Source organism: Cajanus cajan, chromosome 11 (assembly GCF_000230855.2).
Source record: "Cajanus cajan strain Asha chromosome 11, NIPB_CcT2T_4, whole genome shotgun sequence".
Classification (NCBI taxonomy): Eukaryota; Viridiplantae; Streptophyta; class Magnoliopsida; order Fabales; family Fabaceae; genus Cajanus; species Cajanus cajan.
The window spans coordinates 37368382-37392315 of NC_138527.1; the positions used below are offsets into that span (position 1 = coordinate 37368382).

The 23934-nt window shown below is 37.0% G+C and overlaps 1 protein-coding gene across 1 annotated transcript in view; it reads right to left on the reverse strand.

The window, feature by feature from the left end:
* The window catches only part of LOC109801645 (Phosphatidylinositol 3- and 4-kinase family protein with FAT domain-containing protein), a 30077-nt gene continuing 6143 nt past the window's right edge, over positions 1-23934 (reverse strand). The window contains exons 7-35 of the mRNA XM_020362759.3: positions 23416-23478; positions 23266-23325; positions 21061-21129; positions 20668-20749; positions 19924-19976; positions 19744-19809; positions 18435-19667; positions 17120-18112; positions 16694-17029; positions 15690-15945; positions 15371-15593; positions 14894-15281; positions 13475-13624; positions 13176-13397; positions 12830-13051; positions 10449-11096; positions 9137-9397; positions 8698-9045; positions 7481-7893; positions 6976-7405; positions 4532-5830; positions 3923-4183; positions 3542-3832; positions 2967-3452; positions 2076-2507; positions 1635-1913; positions 929-1477; positions 604-813; positions 1-301 (exon numbers count right to left, since the gene is read on the reverse strand). Coding sequence (XP_020218348.1) covers positions 182-301; positions 604-813; positions 929-1477; positions 1635-1913; positions 2076-2507; positions 2967-3452; positions 3542-3832; positions 3923-4183; positions 4532-5830; positions 6976-7405; positions 7481-7893; positions 8698-9045; positions 9137-9397; positions 10449-11096; positions 12830-13051; positions 13176-13397; positions 13475-13624; positions 14894-15281; positions 15371-15593; positions 15690-15945; positions 16694-17029; positions 17120-18112; positions 18435-19667; positions 19744-19809; positions 19924-19976; positions 20668-20749; positions 21061-21129; positions 23266-23325; positions 23416-23478 — 10443 coding nt within the window. The 3' untranslated portion in view covers positions 1-181. The remainder of the gene's footprint in view (positions 302-603; positions 814-928; positions 1478-1634; positions 1914-2075; positions 2508-2966; positions 3453-3541; positions 3833-3922; positions 4184-4531; positions 5831-6975; positions 7406-7480; positions 7894-8697; positions 9046-9136; positions 9398-10448; positions 11097-12829; positions 13052-13175; positions 13398-13474; positions 13625-14893; positions 15282-15370; positions 15594-15689; positions 15946-16693; positions 17030-17119; positions 18113-18434; positions 19668-19743; positions 19810-19923; positions 19977-20667; positions 20750-21060; positions 21130-23265; positions 23326-23415; positions 23479-23934) is intronic.

The window sequence follows — 23934 nt, forward strand, 5'->3', positions numbered from 1 at the left end:
TAACCAAACAAATTAAATTGTACTAAATCTACTTTTAACTAAACTTCAATTTACAAAATTAAGTTCAACTAAATTTCGTTTTGTGAACTGCAATCTAAAATCACAGTAGTATATAGTTGGGATATGTACACATATTTACGGTACTGCTACAGACTTCTCACGAAAAAACTGCCATCAGAACTTAAAACCAGGGATGCCACGTTGGATCCATCATGCACAAGTTCCTTGGGTTCAAGGCAGCTTCAACCAACTCAGTAACACCCCTCTGCACAGGCTGTGGTGGATCCATAACATTCTCCTCCTATATATAAATAAATAAATAAATAAATAAAAATAAAACGTAAATACCATGGATTAAAAAAGTAGCATAAAATACACTAAATGGGGAGAAGCTTATGATATAGCCAAGATTCTCAAAAGGCAAAATGAATTGCTTTATATTTATTAGGTAATAAATTACTTTTAAGAAATTTGTTATATAACCAGTTATCTCCTTGTTCCATCCTTTTAAGACCTGATAGTAGAATTTCCAAATAAATTAAAGCAAAGGATAAGTAATTTCAGAAAACTGAAAAGGCAACGCAATTTTGTTTTGTTGCTCACCTCTTCAGAAAAATTCTGAGGAGCGATACCCTTAACCCTTGTAATAACATGTTCCACATTTGTGATAACTTTCTGTTTGAAGTCAACGGGGCTCATAGTACCACCTGCAGCCATAGGGGCCATGGGCATCCCAAGCGGTCTTCTCCAAGACCAGGACAGTAGCTCATCACGGAAAAACATTGCTAGATGATGCCATAGGTGCTGACTTTGCTGCAATACCAATAATTTAACAACGAATCAATCGGTAGTCTTGCATTATAGGAGTTAAAAAAAAATAAATGAAAAAGCATTAAATTTTATGTATGCATGTATTATGAGTTCTTACTTTAGGTGAAGCCACAGCCTGTGCAGCTGCACACATTGAAGATACGATAAGGCCTTCCACTCCATGTGAGAAGAAGGCTTGCATATTCCTTGTCAGCCTAAATGGGACTGGTTCATTAAACTCGATCAATCCATTAGCATCATACGCAGGATGAAAATCAGTTTGAAATATTTTTCCAGTGTTCTTTGCAAACAAAATCTTGTTCGGAGACCTCCCACCAATTTGTAGCATAAAGGACATGAAACTTGAAAGGGCTAACTGGATGGCAAATTGCTTCTTGAATGCCCAACTATGGTTGCCACTAGGTAGAGTTTTGTACATATACTGTGAAAAGATGTTGTCATTAACAAGGTTTTTCGTTATTTCATTATATGCTTGCAGACGGAGATCAACAACAGCTTCTGGTGATATTTGCCCAGATATAGCTTGGTTCAACTGCTCCTTGAAATAGGTTATTGGAAGATCTGCCTCACGGTCATTCCTTGCACAATGATTCTCATAGACCTCAAGGAAAGTACTATACATCAAATCATCTTCTACCATGCGAACCTGTCCGTAAAAAAATTCAAGTAGGATTAGAGGATACTTTTGACAAGGAAAATATTTCCTTAGCAATCATGATTCCAATCAAGGCCATGAGACCATCTCTCTGAAAAAATAAGGTATAAAAAGAGAAACAATAATGTACAAGGAAAATTAATTTAACCTGGGACCAAACAGGAATAATTATGGGTGTGTGAATGCATATGTGACGGCGTCTTGATTCCTTGTGCTTCTCAAACATTTGGTTCATAACGCGGAAAAGCTGCAGTATGCGCTCATCACTTCTAGCATTGGGAGTCAAAGATGTTTGGACAATAAAATGACGTTGGGAACCATCAGAGCCAATTAGAGTCAAACGTCGAAAACTGCTCCCATGCCTTCTCACAATTGGAATATCAGCTGCAACCCTATCCAATTTCACGGTATGATCTGGTGCAATTTCCTGGAACAAAATAAAATAACTGAGAACCAGTATGGGATGCATGACTCCCAGGCCAACATGAGGCTATTTTCATCAAGATCCATATTATTATAGTATAAAAAATATATATTTAAAAACTAAAATATTGGCATTGTTTGGGGAAAAAAGAAAATCAGCAGTCACCTGATCAGTGAAATATTGCCCTGGAACTTCAACATCTATAACATGGAAGTCGCGCAATACCCTGCTTTCTTCTTCCAACTTTAATACTGCTGGAAACCTATCCTCAACATTGCTTTGAAGAACATTTTTCCAGTGTTTCAACCGCTCAGTCAGTTGAGAGAGGGTAGATGGAAAAGTAGCTGTGCTTTCTGGATCAAGATCACGTTCAAAATCTTGTTTGTACTCCCTCACAAAATCAACATGCTTATTTACAGCATCAGCAGAAAAGCAAGCCCTACAAACACCTGAGAGCTCCTTCTTGAGAGATTGCGGAACTTCTGCAGTTGTAGCAGTTGGATATTTGTAGCAGCGGTGGAGCAATGCATTTACCACTGCTAAAAGTCTCTCTTCGGGAAGAGTGACAAACCTTGAACCAATTTCTGTGAGCAGGATCTGCATAATAAAATGTTGTCCCAATCATCCAACTATTAGTGCTTGCAACACATGCTCAAGATTTTATTTTGAGATACATTGGCACAAAAACAATTCACAAAAATATACAAATCAATTTAATTCAGTGGTAGTTCAATCCAAAGAAACATAACACAAACAACATGAAAGAGGAGCTGCCAGGAAGTGCCAAACAAGTAGAAAACTTAGCTACATATCCAAGTTAATATCCAATATCTACTGTTCTTTTTCATGTGCCTTTGTCCCTAGTTTCCCTTCATGTCTACTTTGCTACTTTGATTTATAGCTCCAATCAATAAATGTATATATACAATTAATTATCTCATAGTTTATCCTAATTCCTAAGTGCTAGCTACCGGGAGAAAGGGTGGAGATCGCGAGGTTGCATAGCATTACTGTTAAACAAAGTAAAGCAACTTAAAAAGTCTGAAAGAATATTACCTCGAGTTCACCAGCCAAATTAGCATGCTTGCCCCTAAGAGCCTCCATTATATCTTTTGCAGCATCAAAAGCACTGGCAGCTGAAGCCACAAAACCTAAAGCACCAGCACGTCTTAAAGTATTTTGACCACCTTCATTGAGATTTGCAGAACCTTGCTGCAAAGGCTGGTCATTTCCATTGTGTATGTTGCTTTCAGCACTTGTAGACCTTTCGGGTTCTTGCCCATGTGAATTTCCACCATCATGAGATCCAATTCCACCTGCAGGCTGGGAGCCTTGGTGAGCTTGAATATCAGATGGCAAGTTACTCCCACCTGGACCTTGCACTCTTGCATTTCCATCAGCCAACCCACCAAGAGAACCAGCACTAGTACCAGAAACACTTTGTTGTGTTCTTTGTTGAGCCATTGCTATTCTACCATGTTCAGATTTATTGGCAACATCACGTCTTTCCAGCAAGTATGTGCGCAACCAATAATACAGAGCCTGAAATTTGGGTGAAGAAACTCAAGATAATTTAGTTTAGGAACTACATAATTTGCAATGACAAATGCAATTATGCAAACAACACTCACCTGAGGATACAAGGTTGCAATCTTCAGAAGAACAAGTTTACAGTGAGGAGCTTCTGTCCTCTGCAAAGAGAGTAAGAGCTGTGGTATCCAGGATAGCCAAACCCAATGTGGTACTTGTTCATAGTACTTATCAAATGCCCTTCCAACAGGCTCATTAGGAGTATCAAAGCTAAGAAGATAAAGAACGCGAGCAAGATGGCTTCTTGAATTGGACACACCAAATTTTATACCTTGCAAGAAGCAGCTAACGGCATATTCCAACCAAATCTCTTCATGAGTTTCTCTGTAAGCCTATTTGAAGTAGATGACAGATAAGTTCAAAGCTCAAGTTAATACTCAATAGTCATAATAAGTAACATGAAAAAAAATACTATTAGTTACCATATCACAGTAGTCTCCCCAGCTTATCCATCCTTTAGGCAAGTTTTTGAAAAGACTAATGGCATTCGAATAAGCAACATTAGCACTTTCAGAATCATTCAATTTTAAAAAGAAGTCTCCTTTCAGACGGAAAATTTCAGCCTTGTGCTTTGCAGGAAAATACTCTAGATTAGTGCTGTTGATCAGATTAATACCACTTGTATGTTCTCCCTTATTTTCTAAGTATGCCTTTGCCTGTTCAGTTATCTTAACAAATGCTTCCTGTAAATACATCAAAAAGAGCATATCAGATCAAATCTATACTAGTTGTCAAATATCAGAGTTCACTGTAGTCAAATATAGAGAGATACATAGGAAATAAAACAGGTATGCTAATGATGTGCGTATATACACAAATATAATTGTTAAGAATTCCTATGTCTGTGCAAGTACCATTCAAATTAATCGAAAAACAGAACTTGCCATATGATGTTTAGGTCAAATTATTACTAGAACAATTATCCATATTATGAATGTAACACCACCCCAGCAACTAGGCTCATAAACAATTCAACATGTATAGATACTGACATAATGACAAAATAACTACAACAAAAGTAGTTATCTTACCTGCACTTCCATGGTTGAATGGCCATATAATTTTTCAAGTATGGTAACACAAACATCAAAAAGGCCTTGCTTACGAGCAATGTGTGCAAGCCTGTTGACAGTCCATGCTTTATCACGGTAACCAAGATGATGAAGTGCAGAATTTGTGGTGCCAAAATCTTTGAAAGCGTCTATTACAGAGTTGTACATTTCATTCCTCCACTGCAGCAAATCATACCAAACAGACATATTATCCCATTCATTTGGAGTTCTTAGTCTCCACGTCTCAAGGATGTCCTTCAGATCAGCATAAAGGTTTCCTTGCACACCAACCACCGAATTGCCAGAGAGTTTATTTCCATTGGAAATATCCATTAGAATTCTGGCTGACTCTTGAACTTCAACTATTTGTTGAAATTGCTGCAAAAGAGGAATTCTGGAATGAACAGACATTTCAGGCAGCTGCCACCATTGCTCTAGAGCATGATCAACTCCTTTACCTACCATATTCTCAGCATCCCCGACGCCATTTGTATTTTTATCATGAAGAGCAAAGTATGCCTGAATTAGACGAAGCTTTGGAGTTTCTTCCACTTGAGCTTTGGGAATGACATGCTCCTTCATATATGTCCAATCAGGCAATTTCCAAAGACTGTCAAGCAGAATTTCATAATTCTCAACACTCTTGCCAAAGTCTGCGAGCGCATCCCATTGACTAAGTTGACTAGCACAGTACAACCATTGCTCTTCCCATAGACACATCTCAGCCTTAGGAACGGTGTTGTTATATGTTCCTTGAGTTGCCTTCACCATGGCTTGATAAAAGAGACTTTGGGCACGGTGCCAGTAACCGTGCTGAACAAGAGAAAGCCCAGCCCGGGTTTCTGCAGTGACTGATCTCTTCTTCCACAGACCACATCTCATATCCTCTTCATTGAGCAAACGATAGAGCTCAGCCAGAGACTCAGAGCATTTAGAATCATTCGGGAACAACATAACATGACTTTCCAGCAAAGCCAGTGCAATGTGCCATGCATTATAAGTTTTCCCAATATATTTAATGAGCTCACTTGGCATTCTAGGTTGCGGATGGCTCAACTGAAGCCCTTCTAATAGAGCTTGCACTACATTTGGTCTGTTGGCTTGCTGCCTCTTATGGTAATCTTTAGACAAAAGATTAATCATTGGTTTAGCAAGTGTTACTTGCTCTTCTTTATGCAATGTAACCCAGACAATTGGAAATACCAGCACCCATAAATGATATGCAACATTAGCATCTGTGTGGGCTAACTCTCTCAATGGAATTAATAGATCAGCCACCTGGAAGAATTTTTATCATTGCGTGAGAAACGGCAAAACACTTCCGAATAACTGAGCACAACAGATAATTAAAATTTTATAATGTGTCACAGAAAACAGTGATGGGACTGTAATCCTCTTCAATTTGGAAATCTGAAGTAAAATGCCAAACAAAAAAATACCATTTAAACATTTTTCGCTTTAACATATAATATCCACAAAGGTTACCAACAAAGGTAAACCTTGCCAACCGAAATATTTTGCAACAAGGAGTTTCAACGGCTTGTGTTTTCTGTCAATCAGAGGAGGAGTCTATTAGTCATGTCTTGTTTAGTCGCAAACTTGCCTCTCAATTTGATATGATTGCTATAACTGAATTGGTAGTAATTGGGTAATGCATTGTGATCCTATGGCCAACTTGGCACAACACAATTGCCACTGGCTGGGCAAAGGCTCTAGTAAGGCTTGGAAAACTGTTTGGTGCTCAGTTGTATGGTCCCTATGGAAACTTAGAAATGACATTATTTTCAAAGGAGGGCAACTAGATTTTGATAGCAAGAATGAAAAAGTTAGGTACTAGCTTGGGTTTGGATCTCTTCTATATGGAAACGTGCTTCATTTTCGTTTTATGAGTGGTACTCAAATCCTCAGTTGTGTGTCAAATTGCTTCGCTAACTTGGTAGGATGGAAGAACAGAGGAAGCACTGCAATTATAAGTCCTGGGTTTGTTGGAATTAACTACTGAACTGTTTGTTTGTTGGTGTCTTTATTTTTGCGAAGGGAATGTATCTATGATTATTGATTGGGTGGAGGGCTTGAATGTAGATACTATAGGCAGGTGGAAAGCTGTCAATATGTTGGTAGTGTATGGTTGGGGTGTTGTAGTGGTGGTTATTGGATATGTATACAACTTTGATGTATATAGCCTATAACCATTGGATGTCAACACCGTTTTGTAAACCTCGAGCACCACTGGTGCCTTATATAAATATATATTAATATTTTGTTGCTTCAAAAAAAAATCCACATACTACTGTGCCACTACTATATCTTGGACCTTCAATAGGTAATAAAATAACAATGGCAGTTAAACTAAAAATATACAACCTTAACTATGACAGACAATAACAGTTCTTAAAACATTAGTTATTAAAGATTTAGTTTACCTGGAGTTTGCTCATGCTATTAAGAAACTGGGCATGCTTAAGCACAAGGGTCTCAAACGTTAGTGGAGCATCCTCAGATCCTTCAGATACATCATTAACCTTGTGTGGCATCCCAGATAATTCCAGAATAGAACTTGACACCAAAAGTGGTTGAACCCTGGCAGAATTTGGAGCTAGTGTAATAGGTTTATCCTCAACTAATATCGCCAAGAGTAGATCAAGGCCTTGTTTGAGCCAGAAGACATCACTCAAAGCGCCCCAGTCTTGAATTTGGATAATAAACTGAAGTCTGGTAAAAAGAGTTTTTCCAAGAGACTCATGATAGAGAGAGAAAAATTTCATCCTAACTTGGGGATCTCTGGCTCGTAAACCAAGCATAAATAGCCTTTCCACCTTCTGAAAGACCTCTTGACGCAAGGGTAAAGGGTATCTGGAAATCATTTAAAAATAATCAAGACAATACAATTCAAGCATAGCTCAGACAAACATAAGATGAATAACTTACTTATTTGAATCTGCACAAATAGCATAAAGAAGTTCAAGATATTTCTTGTCCCACTCTTCCAGAGAAACTGGTGTGAAGTTTTGTTTATCAACTTGTGAAAGCTTTTGAAGAAAAGAAACTATCTCCTTAGGAGTGAGAAAGGCACTTGGTGTGACTGAAGTTCCTTGTTTACATGTGTCATCTTCAATCCACCCTTTAACCACATCAAGTATACAAAGTAGTACACTAGCATCAATTCCTTTCTCGGAGAGTAAAGCATTCAATATTTGAGATACAGATCGCTTGCACTCAGTAACAACCATCACTCTATCAGTGATAAGTTTCAAAATTGATTTTAGATTTGAAATAACTGCTCCAACATCAGCACCTTGACGAGAAGATGTGACTGCTGAATCTGGATCTGTTCTCTGACCCTAATAATTTATCAAGTCAAAAGAATTGAAACAGAAAAATGAATCAAGCTTACGGGTTATAGACTTGAAACAAAAACAAACCACACAACCAATAAGACAATATATGTTAATCACACAAGAATAGCCAGGATAAACTTCATTTAATATATACTATATCAGAGTCAGACTAAAGAAACAGAGGCAGCAAAAGGGAACAGGGAATGCCTTCTTTACTAGAAAGAACAAAGGTCAAGATGCCTTCTGTATTTTAAAATCAATGTCTAAATATCACCTTACCTAAGAAAAAGAAAACCTGCAAGGTATAGGTTTTACTAGATTACCATGGAACTTTATTTTCAAGCAGCATATATGAAAGATATAAATAGAAACTGGTATTTTTCCAAAAAATAAATATAGGAACTGACATAAGCACTTCACTACTTCACTTTGGTTAAAATTAAGCACATCTATAGTCAGACAGTATCATTAGCTTTTACTGACTCGGTGAAAAGTACTGATTAACTATCATTTAGGAGATATTTTTAATTTAATGCATGCATCTGGAATCTCATTTTTCAACACTCCAGGAAAGTGAAAAACAGGCTCTACTCCTGAGAAGCAAATGCATCTTCTCAACTGGAAGACAGTGGAAGAAAGTAGGCTTGTGAACCAGAGATAGAACTGTTGACTGATTTATCATGTATAGTTTTCCTCTAAATTCTAACTCTGACTCTTTTTGTTTCTACTATAATTTTGATTTTAATACTACATTCATGTTATGCCTAGACAATAAAAATTATGAATACAAAAAGGAAAATCACATACTTGTCTTAAATGAGACCCTGCAGATGAACCCATATCACGTTGCAGTCGTTGAAGGATGCGAACCAAAATTGAAGGATCAACAAAGTTCCTTTGTACCTCTGTCAAGGTTTTTATGACAAGCAACAAGAAACTGATTGAACTAGCATTATTATCATCACTAGACGTTTGAAGAGCTGTGACAGTGGTAACATGCTTCTGTATCAAATCATCAAGTTTCTGGTACAACAACTTAACATCAGCAGGTGTGGTAGTTGCTTCTTGAGGAAAAGCGACAAAAATCATCTTCAACAGTGAGCAAAAAGATTTGCCAGCATCTAAAAGTTTATGCTTGAAACATGGTTCAAGAATCTGGGAAGGAAAAAAATTATTCAGCTACAAAAGTGGAGTCATTGAGCAGATCAGAAAAATAAAAAATAAAAAAATAATGTTATAGGCCTACTTGAGAAATCTGGTTAATGTTATTTCTTATGAACAAGTGAGGTTGTTTCTCTAAAACTTTGTTCATGACATCCAAACCCTGTGCCAGTGCAGTGGATGGATCCTTTGCTTGAGATGGCTGTATACTGCTCAGAAGCTTTTCCAAATAATTAAATTTTACATTTGCATTCGGCCACACCTCCAAAGCTTGTGAAAGTAGCTCCAAAGCTTGTTTGTACATGGCACTTGCTTCTTTGTCCTTAGGCTCTATGACCAGCGCAACCTAATCCCATAAATAAGAGTTAATCATCAATGACATCCTCAGAAACAGAATCATTTCAGCAAGCAATCATTCTTTTGCCTCAGCAAAGGAGTACCATATCAGTCACTGTCATTCATATATACGCACTTGTCATCTCTAGATCTCAAAGAGCAGGTGACTAGGAAGCACAAATATGACATGGGACACAAGGATTTGATAAAATTTTAAAAATCACTTAGGATATGCTAGTATCAATACAACATATAAAACTAATCTAAAATTAACATAAAATATCTTTAATAACAATAGGAAGTATCAGAGTACATATTTTGAAAATGAGTATGAGTCATTGTACGCATAATAAGATGTTAAAAAAAAAAAACTATCATGGTATCCAATTTGTATTGGTATAAAAGTTTAAGAAAAACGTAATAAACTTATAAGTAAAAATTGGGTTAAACAATCCCATAGAAAATAATTAGAGCAATTTAATTGCACCAATCATTTTCTATGGGGTTGTTTAACCCCATTATTACTTGGAGTAAAACAGTCAACCCTAACTTGTAAAAATGCAATGAAACATATTCAGTGTCCACATAGGTTCACAGTGGGCAGACACTACTATGACATGATACAACTACTACTTAGAAGTGTCCGTGCTTGGGCAAGTGAAAATTAAAATACTAAGAAAAAAATAAGTTATCCATTGAACCATTAATCCAAAACGATGGAAAATAAGAGCTAAACAAACTATAAATAGGATTAGAATAAAAGAAAGATGGTATGACAATGCAAGTATTAGCCTCATCAAATTCAAACTTTTTCAAGCATTAGGGATAAGAGCAACATATAACTCAGATTATAATAAAAGAAAGACAGTATGGAAATGCAAGTATCAACAACATCAAATTCAAACCTTTGAAAGCATTAGAGAAAGCAGTCACAATTTAAACATCCACATCATTAAATATTGGATAGTGTTTTACCAAATGTAAAATATCTTGCTATGAATTAACCAAATGGCATCATCCCCATGCAAAATGTAAAAAAGGTGGTTAGAAGTAGGACTCACTCTGATAAGAAAATTGATAATCATTTCCTCCATTGCAGCATTTGGTTTAAATTCTTCATCAGGTTGACTGGCAGATCCCGGGGTTTCAATGTTAGTGATTGATGAAGGACCACCAGGGGACATGACACATAGGGATTGCAGACCGGGTTCTGCTTTTACTCGCTTAGTTGTATCTTCAGGAAACGTGGACCCATCCACAGATCGCTTAGAATCAGCAGAGCTAGGATTAAAGGCATCATTGATTTGGTTGGGTGCATCAGAATCAGTAACAACTTTCATCTCATTTTGTCTTTGCCTCTCCCAATTAACAACTAATCCAGCGAGTTCAATGGCAAGACGCCTGTTTTCTGCAGTGGTATTATAAGGCAATCCAAGGCGACTGAGAGAATTCACCATCTGAGGAACAAACTGTGCTCTGCAGCTGTAGAAGAGATCCGAATGGCGGACAATAAGTTGGAATATGTGAATAAGATTCGGAATTGAATGACCTTCTTCAACAAGGATTTTCTTGGTGTATCTTATCCATATGGGCATCCGAGAATCACCAAGAGGCAAACGTCTTGGAAGTGCTGGCATTAGAATATCAAGAGCCTGCTTGACCAACATTTTATTTTCTGGTTGGCAAGTCCTGAGAAGAGCAACAAAAACCTGCGGTTGCAAAACAGTGTAAGGGTACAGATATATACACAATAAAGACAGTATTTCAAAGCACTTTCAGATTTCGGATAAAGCCCAAAACTCCTCTCATTAGCTAGGCTCAGTAAAAATTCTGTTCAATCTAGAGGCCTCTAGTTTCAACTTGAAAGCTCTTTAAATCCCAGTAAAACACTCAAAATGCAGAAGATTATCTCCAACTTCTATGTCAAACCCATAAGATCATAACACGGGACAGAAACTAGGAGATGATTACATTCCATAAAATCTGGCCCCTTCAAGAGAAAAATATGAAAGATATATGTGAAATATGTTCAACAATCCAAAAGACTCAGGTACAATATTCTCTACTTTTTTTAAAAACAGTGTAAACAGATTGTCCATATTTTGCAACAAAGCATCACCTTACATTTCCATTTAATGGTGCAACCTCAGACCTCTATTAGTCTCCTAAGAATATTTTATCCTACACTTCATGGTTACACTTTCACAGTAGGCATTCAAATTAAAAAATTATAGGAAGTAAACCCAAGTGATTAGCAGGAAATGCTTTTCCATGATAAAAATATTTCACTCAATCATTTAGATGGCAACTAGCCATGGTGTTAAAGTATGCAATTAGCATGCCATATTTTGTATATTCTGCCACACGCATTAATTGTAGCAAATTTGTCAGACTGATAGGCGAAATAAAGACTGTTAGATATTTGTTAAATTCAATTCTAATAGTCTCGCATCTATAACTAATCTCTTGCACTTTTCACCATTTTCTCTCATTACATTCAATGTCTCACCCATGGTTGTCAATCTCTAGTGACAACTCGTAAACTCGTACGAGTTTACGAGTTTACAAGAGCTTACCTGTACAACTCGGAGGTAAACTCGTTTTTTAGTGAACTCGGAGCAATCTCGGTAAACTCGGGTAAACTCGTGTAAACTCGCGAGACTACCTCCGATATTAAGAGTTCACCATTTTTTTTTTTCACTTACACAAAACGCACTTTTTGTGTTGTGGGTTAGGGCACTTTGTCTCCTTTTCTCCTCTAACCTCCGCAGCGCCTCTTTCACGACTCTTTTCTCTTCTCCACGCCTCACCTCAGCTCCTGACCTCCGTTCCTCACCTCCGCGCCTCAACCACCTCCTCTGCGCGACACCACCTCCGCGCGCGACACCTCCTCTGCGCGACACACCTCCGCGCGCGACACACCTCCACGCGCGACACACCTCCTCTGCGTGCGACACACCTCCTCCGCGCACACCACCTCCGCGCGCAACACCTCCTCCGCGCGACACCACCGCTCCTCACCTCCGTTCCTCCGCGCGCCTCGCCACCGCGAGCGCAACACCTCCTCCGCGCCGCACCACTGCTCCTCACCTCCGTTACTCATGTGATGTCTTAGTTTTTTATTTGTCTATTTTTAAGAACTTGTGTTTTGTCATTTGTGTGAACTTTTGATCTTAAATTTGTGTTAAGAACATTTATTATTAATGTAATTTGCTATTTGGGAGTTAAAATATTCAATTATTATGTTATTTTTATTTATTTATTTATTTATTTATTATTGAGTAATCTCTTACGAGTTTACGAGACGAGTTTACGATACGAGTTTACGGAGCCTCCACGAGATTACGTAAACTCTCGAGATTGACAACCTTGGTCTCACCTGCTCATGTTTACAAGATAAAATGAGTAAAGGATATTTTAAAATAAGTCAATGCTTCCATACCTGGAGTATTATTTTTTCTGGGGCTTGATATGCCTCCAAGAAATGGCAGACATTCACAAATGCCCATTGTTTGCTTGCAGTGTCTTCACGCTTAAGATGATTCCACCCAAACTTTATCAGTTCCTTCCTATGATGGACAAGATCATTCTGAAGATATTTAAGAAGTAAAGTGGCAAGCTGCAATAGTTCTATTCTTAAAGGCTCATCATACTCAGCAGAAACCTACAGAAGAGGGACACAATGCATTGAGAGACATGTAAGAACTTACAAAACTGTATCACAAAAACTGAATCATGAAAATTTCAATGAAAGGCCATATAAGAAATTACAAAAAATTAGAATGTACCTCCTCTGGTGGATCAAGAAGTTTATCAACAATTGTTTTTATGATAGCAGGATCAACAACTTCCCAACTTTGACCATTTTGAAAGGCATGTGCAAGCATTGGAAGAATCAGCATTTGCATCACAATCACTAAATGCTCATGACCAAGTTGTTTTGATTGGAAAAGGCTGAGAAAATGCATTAGAAGAGACTTTTTCATGCCTGGTGGATAGCCTTCAGCCACCTAAAAGGCACCAACATAATCAAATATAAGAATGAGTTGAGATCCTAACAGAAATTTTAAATCCAATTATGAAGTACCTCAATAATGTAAAACTCCTTCAGAAATGTATAGTCAATCCGACTATGAAATAAGAATATGGTAAGTATATCAAAGAGAACATTCACTTCATTTTTGTCATGTCTCAAGTAATTAAGGAAGCATTTGACAAGCCACTTGCTTTCTTTAACCTGCAATTCCATAATGACCATGAAAACAAGTTAACCAGCCACTTAAAAGACCAGACAAATTAATATATGTACAGTTAAATATTTAAATTTAAAATATACTAAAACTTAATAGATGAGACAGCCAAGAAAACCCCCAAAAAAAGAGTAAAATCAGCATTTGGACAGAGGTAGAAAATACCATGAATACTAAATTCATCACAGAAAACAAAGCAGTAATAGAGATAATGATAAGAGAAAACTTTATGCAGATAATGGGTACAATATGCATATTACTTTCCAAATGGCATATAGTAAGTGTGCAGTTGCAGTGGTAGAACACCACAATAAAAAATGTAAATAACTTCAAATGTTTGCTAGGAACCTAGAATGAGCTTCCAAGTACTACGTAGTGTGGCCTAATTTTAATACATAGATAGATAGATATATATAGATATATAGATTGAATAATGACATCATATTGTACACTCACAACATAATTGGAGAGAGGGGAGATGCAACAAAAAGATATGGCCATGCATCTAAAAACATTCCTTATTAAGTCCAAAGAGAAAATATCTAGTAAAGAAACCAACAAAATCAATACAAACAATTCAGTCGAGGCAGCAAATGTTTAATCAAGAAAAATAAAGCCAAAAGTAGACTGCAATGAAGTAGCAACTTCTCCCAATATGCTTTAACCATAAAGCAAAGCCAAGGGTTTAACATATGCCTTAAGAAACACAGCTTTGAAAGTTGGTGGCTGACACAGACAAGTAAATTCACAGAAAATAGCATTAAGAAGACGAGTCTTTAAATCTAAAGCCTAAATGTGAGTTATTGTTTCCTCTTCCAAAACAGTCTATTTCTCCCATCATCTTAAGTCTGGATCCATGTCCACAGGGGAATTGCTGAAAATAAATCATAAAGTCTGAAGCATTAAAAACAAATCACTGCTTGAAGAATTCAACGAATGCTTATTGCTGCTTGCCAAATCAAATGGTTCTAGCATCAGCAGCAATTGCAAATTTGCAATGCTGAAGATGTCAGCAAAAAGCTGGACTCAAACAGTTGAGAATCTGGAGCCCATCCGTACACTATTGCAGTTATAGTGTGGTAGAGCTTACGAGATCAAAAGCAAAGAAAACAATTAAAACTTTTATATATCTTTAGTATGCTATTAAATTGAAATTGTTCATGCATCATTGAATAATAGAAACAATAAATCATTAAAAAAAATTCCTCAATCAACAATGATGATACAACTAAAACATTGAAATTGCTCACACTCACTTGCACTAGGTTCAGCTCCTGTTCTTTTTGCAACCGGGATATTCTTGCAGGTGATTTCCAAACAAGTACCAATGTATCAAACACACTACGATTACTTTGTAACCAACCAGGGATTAATTTGACCAGGGTTTTTATCAGTGCTAGTCCCTGAAAGTAAGCATCAGATGTTGCATTGGGAGGAGGAGCAGGTGGATTAGAAGCATCAGTTGATGGAGCAACAACACTTTCTTCACCTAATATAGTATGTGTGCTTGTGGATGCAGGAGCCATTGTCACATCAGGTTTTGGTAGAAATTCAGGGAAAGCACTTGCAAGTATCTTTTGTGGTGATTTCGCAAGCTCATCTCTCAATGACTGGCCAGCTTCTGAACGAATTATATACATGAAACTAAATTTACAGCAAACATTAAAATAAACAATGTCAGCACCCAACCTTACTTGGTATATATAATTAATGTTCAGTAGTCCCAAACTTACCGCCTGAAATACTTTGGTTCACTTAACCGAGCAAGGAAATAATCAACTGCAAGGGGTGCATAACGATTTAAAAACTTTGTAAGGGGAAGGCGATATGGACTATTGATTTCACTATATACTTGTCCTGGGGGAAGAGCTCCTTCCAAATCAATAGTCAAGGTTACAAGTTCATCAAGGAACTTTGAAGCAGCAGGAGGAAGCAAGTGAAAAAGCTCAATTATAGCTACAACAATAGAGAAGATGTGTCAGGGCAAGTATGAACTAAGGAAGTTGCATTAGAGAAACTTGTGTTAAATAGGTTAAACCATTGATAAAATACCTGCAGCAATTTTAGGTTCTTCACCAGCCTTCCATGACTTCTGACTCTGTGCCAACTTCTCAGGCTCCAGCCACCTCTTTAGATGCTCTAGAAGTTTGCCACCCAAGGTAACATTAAACCAATTGGATAACAGCTCAAGCAAGCGGGCTAGACCAAGCAGAAGAGGCATGCTGAGATTTTTTGTGTGCGCCAAATTGACCAATATAGGCCTAAGGCTGCTTTGTAGAAGTTCTTTGGGCATCCTTTGATTAATTACCTACATTACAGGGTGACAAAGATGTAAATGAGGTTGAAAAATAATTCCAATTCTATTAAAAGCATGCATGCAAAAACTAAGGCAAACATACACAACTATGATGCACAGCTACAATATGTATAGTATCCAATATGGAGATACAATTATTCAAAAGTTATATAGGATACGATTTGTGTTAAGATATATATACACACACACATATATCTCAAAACTTAAAACTGGAATAGAACCATCACAATTGTAAAAGGTGGGTTCTCTATTCTTAGAATTGGAAGAGAAAAGCCTCTTCTATAATTTTAGGATCTATAATACTTTAGATTCATGAGAATAATGGAATTAATAATATTCTTAAATTCTCTCCAGTCCACTATTTCCTAACTCCATTATGTACTAGTTATAACTAATTACATTAGAATTTAGAATTTTAATTATGAATATGCTTTTAATTTTGGGAGCATTTACATGCAGTATAATTTATTTAATTTGTATAGAAAATATCCAATATAGCAGCCATCCTGGTATCCGTGATCCATTCATTGCACTTTTGGGTTTGGCAACTCCATCCACTATTTGTGATTGATAACTCGATAACTCTGATTGGAAAGAAATGATCATGGACATGATAGGCATCAAGCCTTCAAATACTCTATGTGTGTACACATCATTAGGGATATATACGTACATACATTGTGATCAAGCCAAAGAAGAAGCCGAAACAATACTGATACATCATAAAAGTTATCTGTACCTGTCGCAGGCCCTCCTTTGCAACAGCAACAATTTCCGGAGTTCGACAGGTTAAAGACTTAAAAAACATTGAAATGATCTTGGCACGCAATTCAGCATGATTTGGAGTTTTAAAATCAGCCCATGCCATTGTCGTACAAAGCAGCTCAATGCAAGCTGTTCGAAGTTTAGTCAACGATGTCATTACTTTGGGGTTGATAAACTTAGCAACCCAGGCATTGTCATCAGATTCTGCTATTTGCAAGGCTTCTTGCAGGAAGTTAACTAACTCTGGAGTCAACTTGAGAAGAGGTGGCCTCAATGCTAGACAAAAATTCAATGCTGTAACTGTTCCAACCTACACAAGATATAATCAAGTAAACTAGTGAATCGATAAAAGCTCAAAGAAAGATCAAATTAACAGCCATCAAGAAATAAGAAAATGTACTTGTTGATCAACAGTCTTTAACTTAAGTGACCGCACAATAAGTGGCTGGAGAAAAGGTTGATACAGTGGCTCAAGTAATTCTGACACCTCACTACCCGTCCTGCTAGCTAAAAGTGCCAGGCATAATTGTACATTCTTTCTCACAATGACAGATGCATTCTGGTTGAACAACTCTTGAGCAAGAAAATCAACTACTCCTTGAAAGCTTTGCTTCCGTGCCTCACTATTAGCTTCATCAGCATTATTTACCACTCGAAGAACTTGTGTGAGCACTTGGCTTGTCTCCTCCTGCTCCTTGCTAGCATATATAGGAAGCTTTTTAAGGACATATATTAAACCACGCACAATTCTTACTTGAAAAAGGCAGAGTGTCTCAACAGTGACCTTTCCAACCAAAGCACCCAATCCCATGACACCACCCATTTGTGCTTGCCACGTAAGTCCATAGCAACAATGCAGAAGACGGGGCAAAAGTTGTTCAAATACAGGAACATGAACACTGGGGGGTGGAGAATATACAGGGTTCATTGATGGACTAGAGACAATCATTGGTGTTCCTGGCCCTCTGGACATTATAAAGTCAGTATGTTTTGAACGAGCTAGGAATACAAGTGTTTCTGCAAACACATTTAAAGCACCAAGAGCAGCTTTGGCATGGAGCCTGTTTTCATCTGCTAGAACATCAACTAAAGCATCCAAGAATATCAGAGGGTCTAGCTCCTTCAAATTTGAACAAGCATTGTTTTTTAACCTAGAACCAACATGAACACTATTTGAGAGTGATGAACCCCCAAGTGCAGTTGCTGATACGTTGCTGGATGAAGAATCGATGTGAAATATCACTGCAAAATGGCGACATATATTGACAACAAAATCATCTGTAGGATCTGTGAGATCTGGCTCACCATTGGCAGCAACAACAGTCATCAAAAGAATCTTGAAGACAGACTTCTCAGCCATAAGTTGGGTCTTTGTCTTTACACCTAAGTCAGCCTGAAAATGAGGTGGTAGAAACAATATACTATACATAAGCCCATCTGACTACCATGTGTAAGTACTGAGAGTAAAATACCGGAGAGGATAAGAGACCAACTGAATTAGAGCACCCAAAGGTAACCACAGTATGAATGTGATAGAGTAAAAAAAGACTAACAGTAATGAACTGTGATAGACTATTTTATAATTTGATTAGACTGTCATGGAGGAGTGATCCATGAACATGGTGCACCTAGAGTTATTTAGTTCTACACTTAATCAAAAGTGACAGCACAACTATTACAGGATATGAAATGTACTTGAACAGTAACAAACTAACCTTGACATCCATTAACTCAGATCTGCGTGATGATTGATCAACAGTAGAAACTAACAATGCAGATAGCTGCTTGGATGTAGATCCCTCATCAGCAACACTTCCGGGCAAATTGAGCTGAGATGATAGGCAAACTCGAAGGAACTTTAGAGCTTGCTTCCGATAGAAAGCATCCATGCCACAATTTTTGTTCATTACAGCTTCCACAGCAAGATTTATGCATCGATCAAGAGGCACCAAGAATGGGGTTGCAGGCTCAAATGTCAAAATCAGGCGAAGCCCATGCTCAGGATTCTCCTTACACTCAAGTGCCAGAGGCTCTTTGAGGAATCGTCTGTTTCGGCCTCCTAACTTGCCAAGAAGCTGCAATGCTTTTGCACCCCAGGAATAGGGAGCTGGTCTTAAGTGAGACCACAAGGCAAGAATCACCTCAGATATAACACTGGCCATGATGGGTTCAAGGAAATCAGGATTTAAACTATCAACCCAAAACTCAAGTGTTCGTAAACCAAGACTCACTAATTCGTCACTTCCCTTGAGACATAGTACCAAAGGCTTCATAAGACGAGAAAGGTATGGTAACAGAGAGCTCAAACGAGCAGGTAAGGTCAAGCAGAGCTCCAATAAAAGATCTCTCATATCTTCGCCAGTTGGCCCTTCCAGCATAGCCAGCAGCATATTAAGGCAGGGCTGCAACATGGGGACCAAATCCCGGAGCAAAAGTTCATACTTGCACCCTGAAAGTGCCTTGAACATTGTACGAAGCAACTGCATGTAGCCAAGAGGTCTTTCAAGTTCAGTGGCATTTTTCATGCAAAATTCCATTATAACAGGGGCATGAGGCTGCAAAATCCGTTCAAAATCAGATGGTGCTTTAGCAACGGCACCAAATATAAACCGAAATAGATGCAAAACCAGTTTTGCTGCAGGTGAATCTGGTTGCTTCAAGACATCAAGTTTGCTGCTCACGAGAAAATTAACAAGCACATCAGCAAATGGCCGGTACACTTTTGGGGCTGCTAGAAGGGTAGAGAATATATGGACAAGTTGAGTGTTGGAGATCATGCACTCAAAAAGCTCAGGCATACACAGGGAGAACATATCCATAAGATCACGAGGTTCCATGATGGCCAAAATCTGTGAGAAGAGATGCAGCATTTCCCTCTCCTCATCCTTCTCCTTGAAAAGTGCCAAGCAATGAACACCATTTTTTAAAACACCTGAAGCTTTGCACACCTACACAAGACTCTTAAGTCAACTTAACCATTAAACTTAAAAACACTGATGTTAAAGTTAAGCCTGACTTTAGTACCTCATCTTCTCTCATGCCCCTCAATGCTTGAGGTGTTGATAAATTAGAAGATGGTGAGACAAGAGCCTGTAATATTCCATGAATACGGAAAATCTCATACATGTGAAACATTATAGGAGTCAAGGGAGGGTGGGGTTGGCAAATTCATGGTCAGAAATTATTATACCAAGGATGCATTACCTGTGGTCTAGGGGAGTGTGCATGAGTGATGCTCCATATGATGGTCTTCATTCCTGAAAATTATAAAAAGTTATAGAAGAGACATAACCATATAAAAAAATGCATATATTTATGAATCATAAAATAAGGGGGCAAAAAGCAATAAAATTAGACAAACAAATGGCACAATAAAAGCATAAAGATAAGAAACTACTAGGGATGATAGTGGATCCAATCCAATCATTAAGTCAGACATAGACCAATCCAAACTAGAGAAACACAGGTTGATTCAATTATTTGGATCAAAAAGAGCTTGACAGGACCCTTATCAGAAAATCAGATTAGATATTCACTCTATCCAATGAACCCACAACCTTAAATTTCTTCTTTTCATTTCTTTACAATTTTTTTTCTATTTTATTTGGATTTCTTAAATATTGTTTAAAAATTAAAAATATATATACAAATATATGTATAATATGGAATTTTATTGCTTTGTAATGTTATTTTAATTTTTTTATCAATACATTATTTTAAATTTTTAATAAGTAAAAAAGTAATAAATATATCTATCAATCCAATGACAAGATCTAATGCCAACCATTTAATCAAGTTGGTTTGGGTTAGGTTAGTTGGAAAAATTTAACACTGATCTGATCCAACTCAATTAAATTTAATTACATTGAAATTCATTTTGTCAAACCTAATCCAACCCAATCCATGATCACACCTATGAACTACAGAAGGTTTAAGGATATAAATTACCCATCACTAATGTCTTAATCAAATGTTTGCAATCATTGACCTCCTTTGAATGCTCCACAGGAACCTGCAAAGCCAAAACTGCCTGCAAAGAAAACATGGACCATAAATCAGATAAAGCAAAACACAGATATCAGTCCAACAATGCAGAATTAAAAACAACAGCAATAGTAGTAGTGTTTTAATTCAACTCAAGACACATAATTGTTTACCATTCCAAATTTCTTTTCTTTCTATACCAATGAGTAATATTTCTGTTTCTTTCCAGAAAATTGCAAACATAGTACAAAATAAAGCAAATCATGGCAATCAGACACCACACCAAAAGTGAAGATTAACATCCAAGCGTCATTATATAGCCTGAAAGAGAATCTCAAACAGAAGTTGTCTAACAACCTGCACAGGAAGTTCAAGCTTTGATCTCAAGGTAGCACGATCCTTTCCTTCCTCACCTTCCTCCAAAAGCTATAAAAATAATAGCAATAAACTATATTACTGACAGATCGTGAAGAAACTTGGCAACAATAACCTGTAGATTGAAATTAATAAAAGTGAAGCATGATATATGGAAGACACTGCAAGACTAATTAGAAGTAATTGATCAGCCACCTGAGCCAAAAGCTCAGGTGGTAATCTGACTCTCCATCAGATATCCTAAAAACAAAAACAAAGGTCCTTTGTCAGAAGCATTCTCAGTTGTGAATAAATTGATTGTACAGAGGAAATGTTCACAGAACAATTTCAAACCAATGTCAGGGGTACATGGAAACTTATAGATAGACATAATTATAGGAACCCTCTTAGATTGTAGGTTATGAGCCCAATTCAACCATACAAAACCAGCATGTAAGGTGAAGGTTGTCCTTCACTTAAATACTCTTTGTTTGCCTTATCCTAGTCACTGTGGGACTTGGGTTTTTTCCAATTAACCCAAGAAGCATAACAGTTAAGAATAAAAGCCGACAAGGCAAAGCAGTTAAGAATAGTCACAGATTTAGTTAGGTAGTTAAGAGAAGTTACAAAATTAGTTACAGTTGGAGTTGTAGGGGCAGGAATAATAGCAAGGGAGTAAAAGAGAATTCATTCTAAATTGTTAGCATTTAGGAACCAATCAGTAGCTTAGTTGTTAAAGGAAATGAAGGAGACCCTTGGAAAGAGAATTGTTCCCCTTTTTTCTGTTTGTCATTCAATTTACATCACAGAACACTTCTTTTTTCCCCCTCTATTCTCTGTTTTCTCATCTCTGTGAAATTTCAGGCTTAGTTGTTGGGTTCATTACAGATGGGAATTTGTACACGGACAGTGAAAAAGAAAATGAAAAGGGGAATATTAAAACACTGCAAGAACCTCTACCTCACACAGTTTGACTACCTTCCCCTCACCTCTCCACCTGCTAACCCATTCCCACTAACCAATATGTTTTTAAGCCCCACCACCAACAGGACAGGTTATTACAACACACCCTCATCATGCGCTAATCACGATTACCTAGCACTACTCACAACAGCTTCCAATCCCCCTATTGATACTCCCTTCAAATCTTGTGCCTTCTTTAAATACTTATGCTAACTAGATATGTTTAGGAGTTTAGTTGAAACCTTGGAGTTAGAATTTTTTTTTAGAAAAGAAAATCATTAAGTAAAAAAAGAAGAGTACAAAGGAAGAATATATAACCTAGAAACCAAGAGACTAAGTCATGTAACAAATCATTTCAAACTCTCTGCTGCCTTGCATAAAAGAAACATTTTCACAAATATCAAGAGTAGAACAACACAGACAAGCTGAAAAAACAACCCTATCTTTAGTTCCACTGAAAATTCTAGCATTCCTTGCCAGCCATCAACATTCAACACCAGAGAACTCCAAAGGCAAAGCCCTACCCCCAAATCTTAGATTCTTCACAAAAGCCAAAATCTCTAAATTAATAAGGAGAAACTGAAGCAGATACTTAGGTAAGACCTAATTTGCATCAAAATCCCAAAAAGCTTATTCTAAAGAAAATATGCAGCTGAACAATAAAAAAATAAAAAGATGAGTCCTGGTTTCTAAATTATCACAGCATATTAGAAACATATTAGGACATCAAGCCGTGAGTGGTCTTTGCTTTGGTAGCAGGCAATACTCACCTATCACTTCAGTACAAATCATCGAAGCAAAAACACCAAGATTTGTTGTTATGTTGTTTCATTTGCTACTAAATGAAACAATCAGCTAGTTCACACTTATCAAAACTTGCAACTTCAATGTTTATGCTACCTTGAGTTAAAATATTACAAAAATTGTATTTATATTATGATTGAATTCCATTGATGTTTATTTTTTATATTAACAATAAGATGTCTCGCATTACCCAGACTCATTTTATAAAATTCCAAATCCAAATTTGAGAAAACTCCCTTAAAAAGAACAGGTGCTTTGAACCAGATAGAAGCCAAACACTTACGAAATGTGCTTAAAAATGTGTTTTACTCCGAGAATATGGTCGTGCTCAACCCAAGAAAGGTTATCAATAATAATCCATAATAATTGAACTACCGATACACAATTATAATGAGGCAGTTGTTAGGCATAACATGGAACTATAAATTGATCCAAAGTAACCTGGGGAATTGTCCGTTTGAAAGTACTGAATTTCCCGACAAAAGCGTCCAGAATGCGACCCTACAAAACAACACAATTTATGTCAATCCCAGAAGGAGATAAAGTAAAATACCAAATTGCCAAAATCTAACAGAAATCATGCAAGCAGACCAATAGAATCCTTGCATCATCGGTAGATTGTTGATCTACCCCTTTCTCAAAAATTGGTTCCACCTGTATCAAATGGAAAGAACATAATAAGACTACAGGAATTTAATCGGATAACACATCCTAAATCTCTTCTTTTTGGGAGAAGGGGAAGACAGATATTAAAGAGATTTTGCATGTTATCATGAAATAAGTTTTTTTAACACTCTAGAAGCAGCCAGAAAAAAGTGGTTTTTTAGGAAAAGTTTACTAGAGAAAACAAGATACACTCCAAAGCAAAAACAACATAAAGGGAAATAAAAATAATAATACAACCACACACCTCCAATCATATTAAAAATAGTTAGTCAAGCTTTGAAATAACTACAAGCTAAACACCATAGAGAAACTAAATAAACAATCATGTTCTAATTCCCATTTCCCAAAGCTAAGGAAGCAGCGAACTAAGTTTATAATAGCTTAAAATGAACACCACAACCAATATAATCTTAGTACTTTTTTCTACAAAACCCTTGGAGCTAA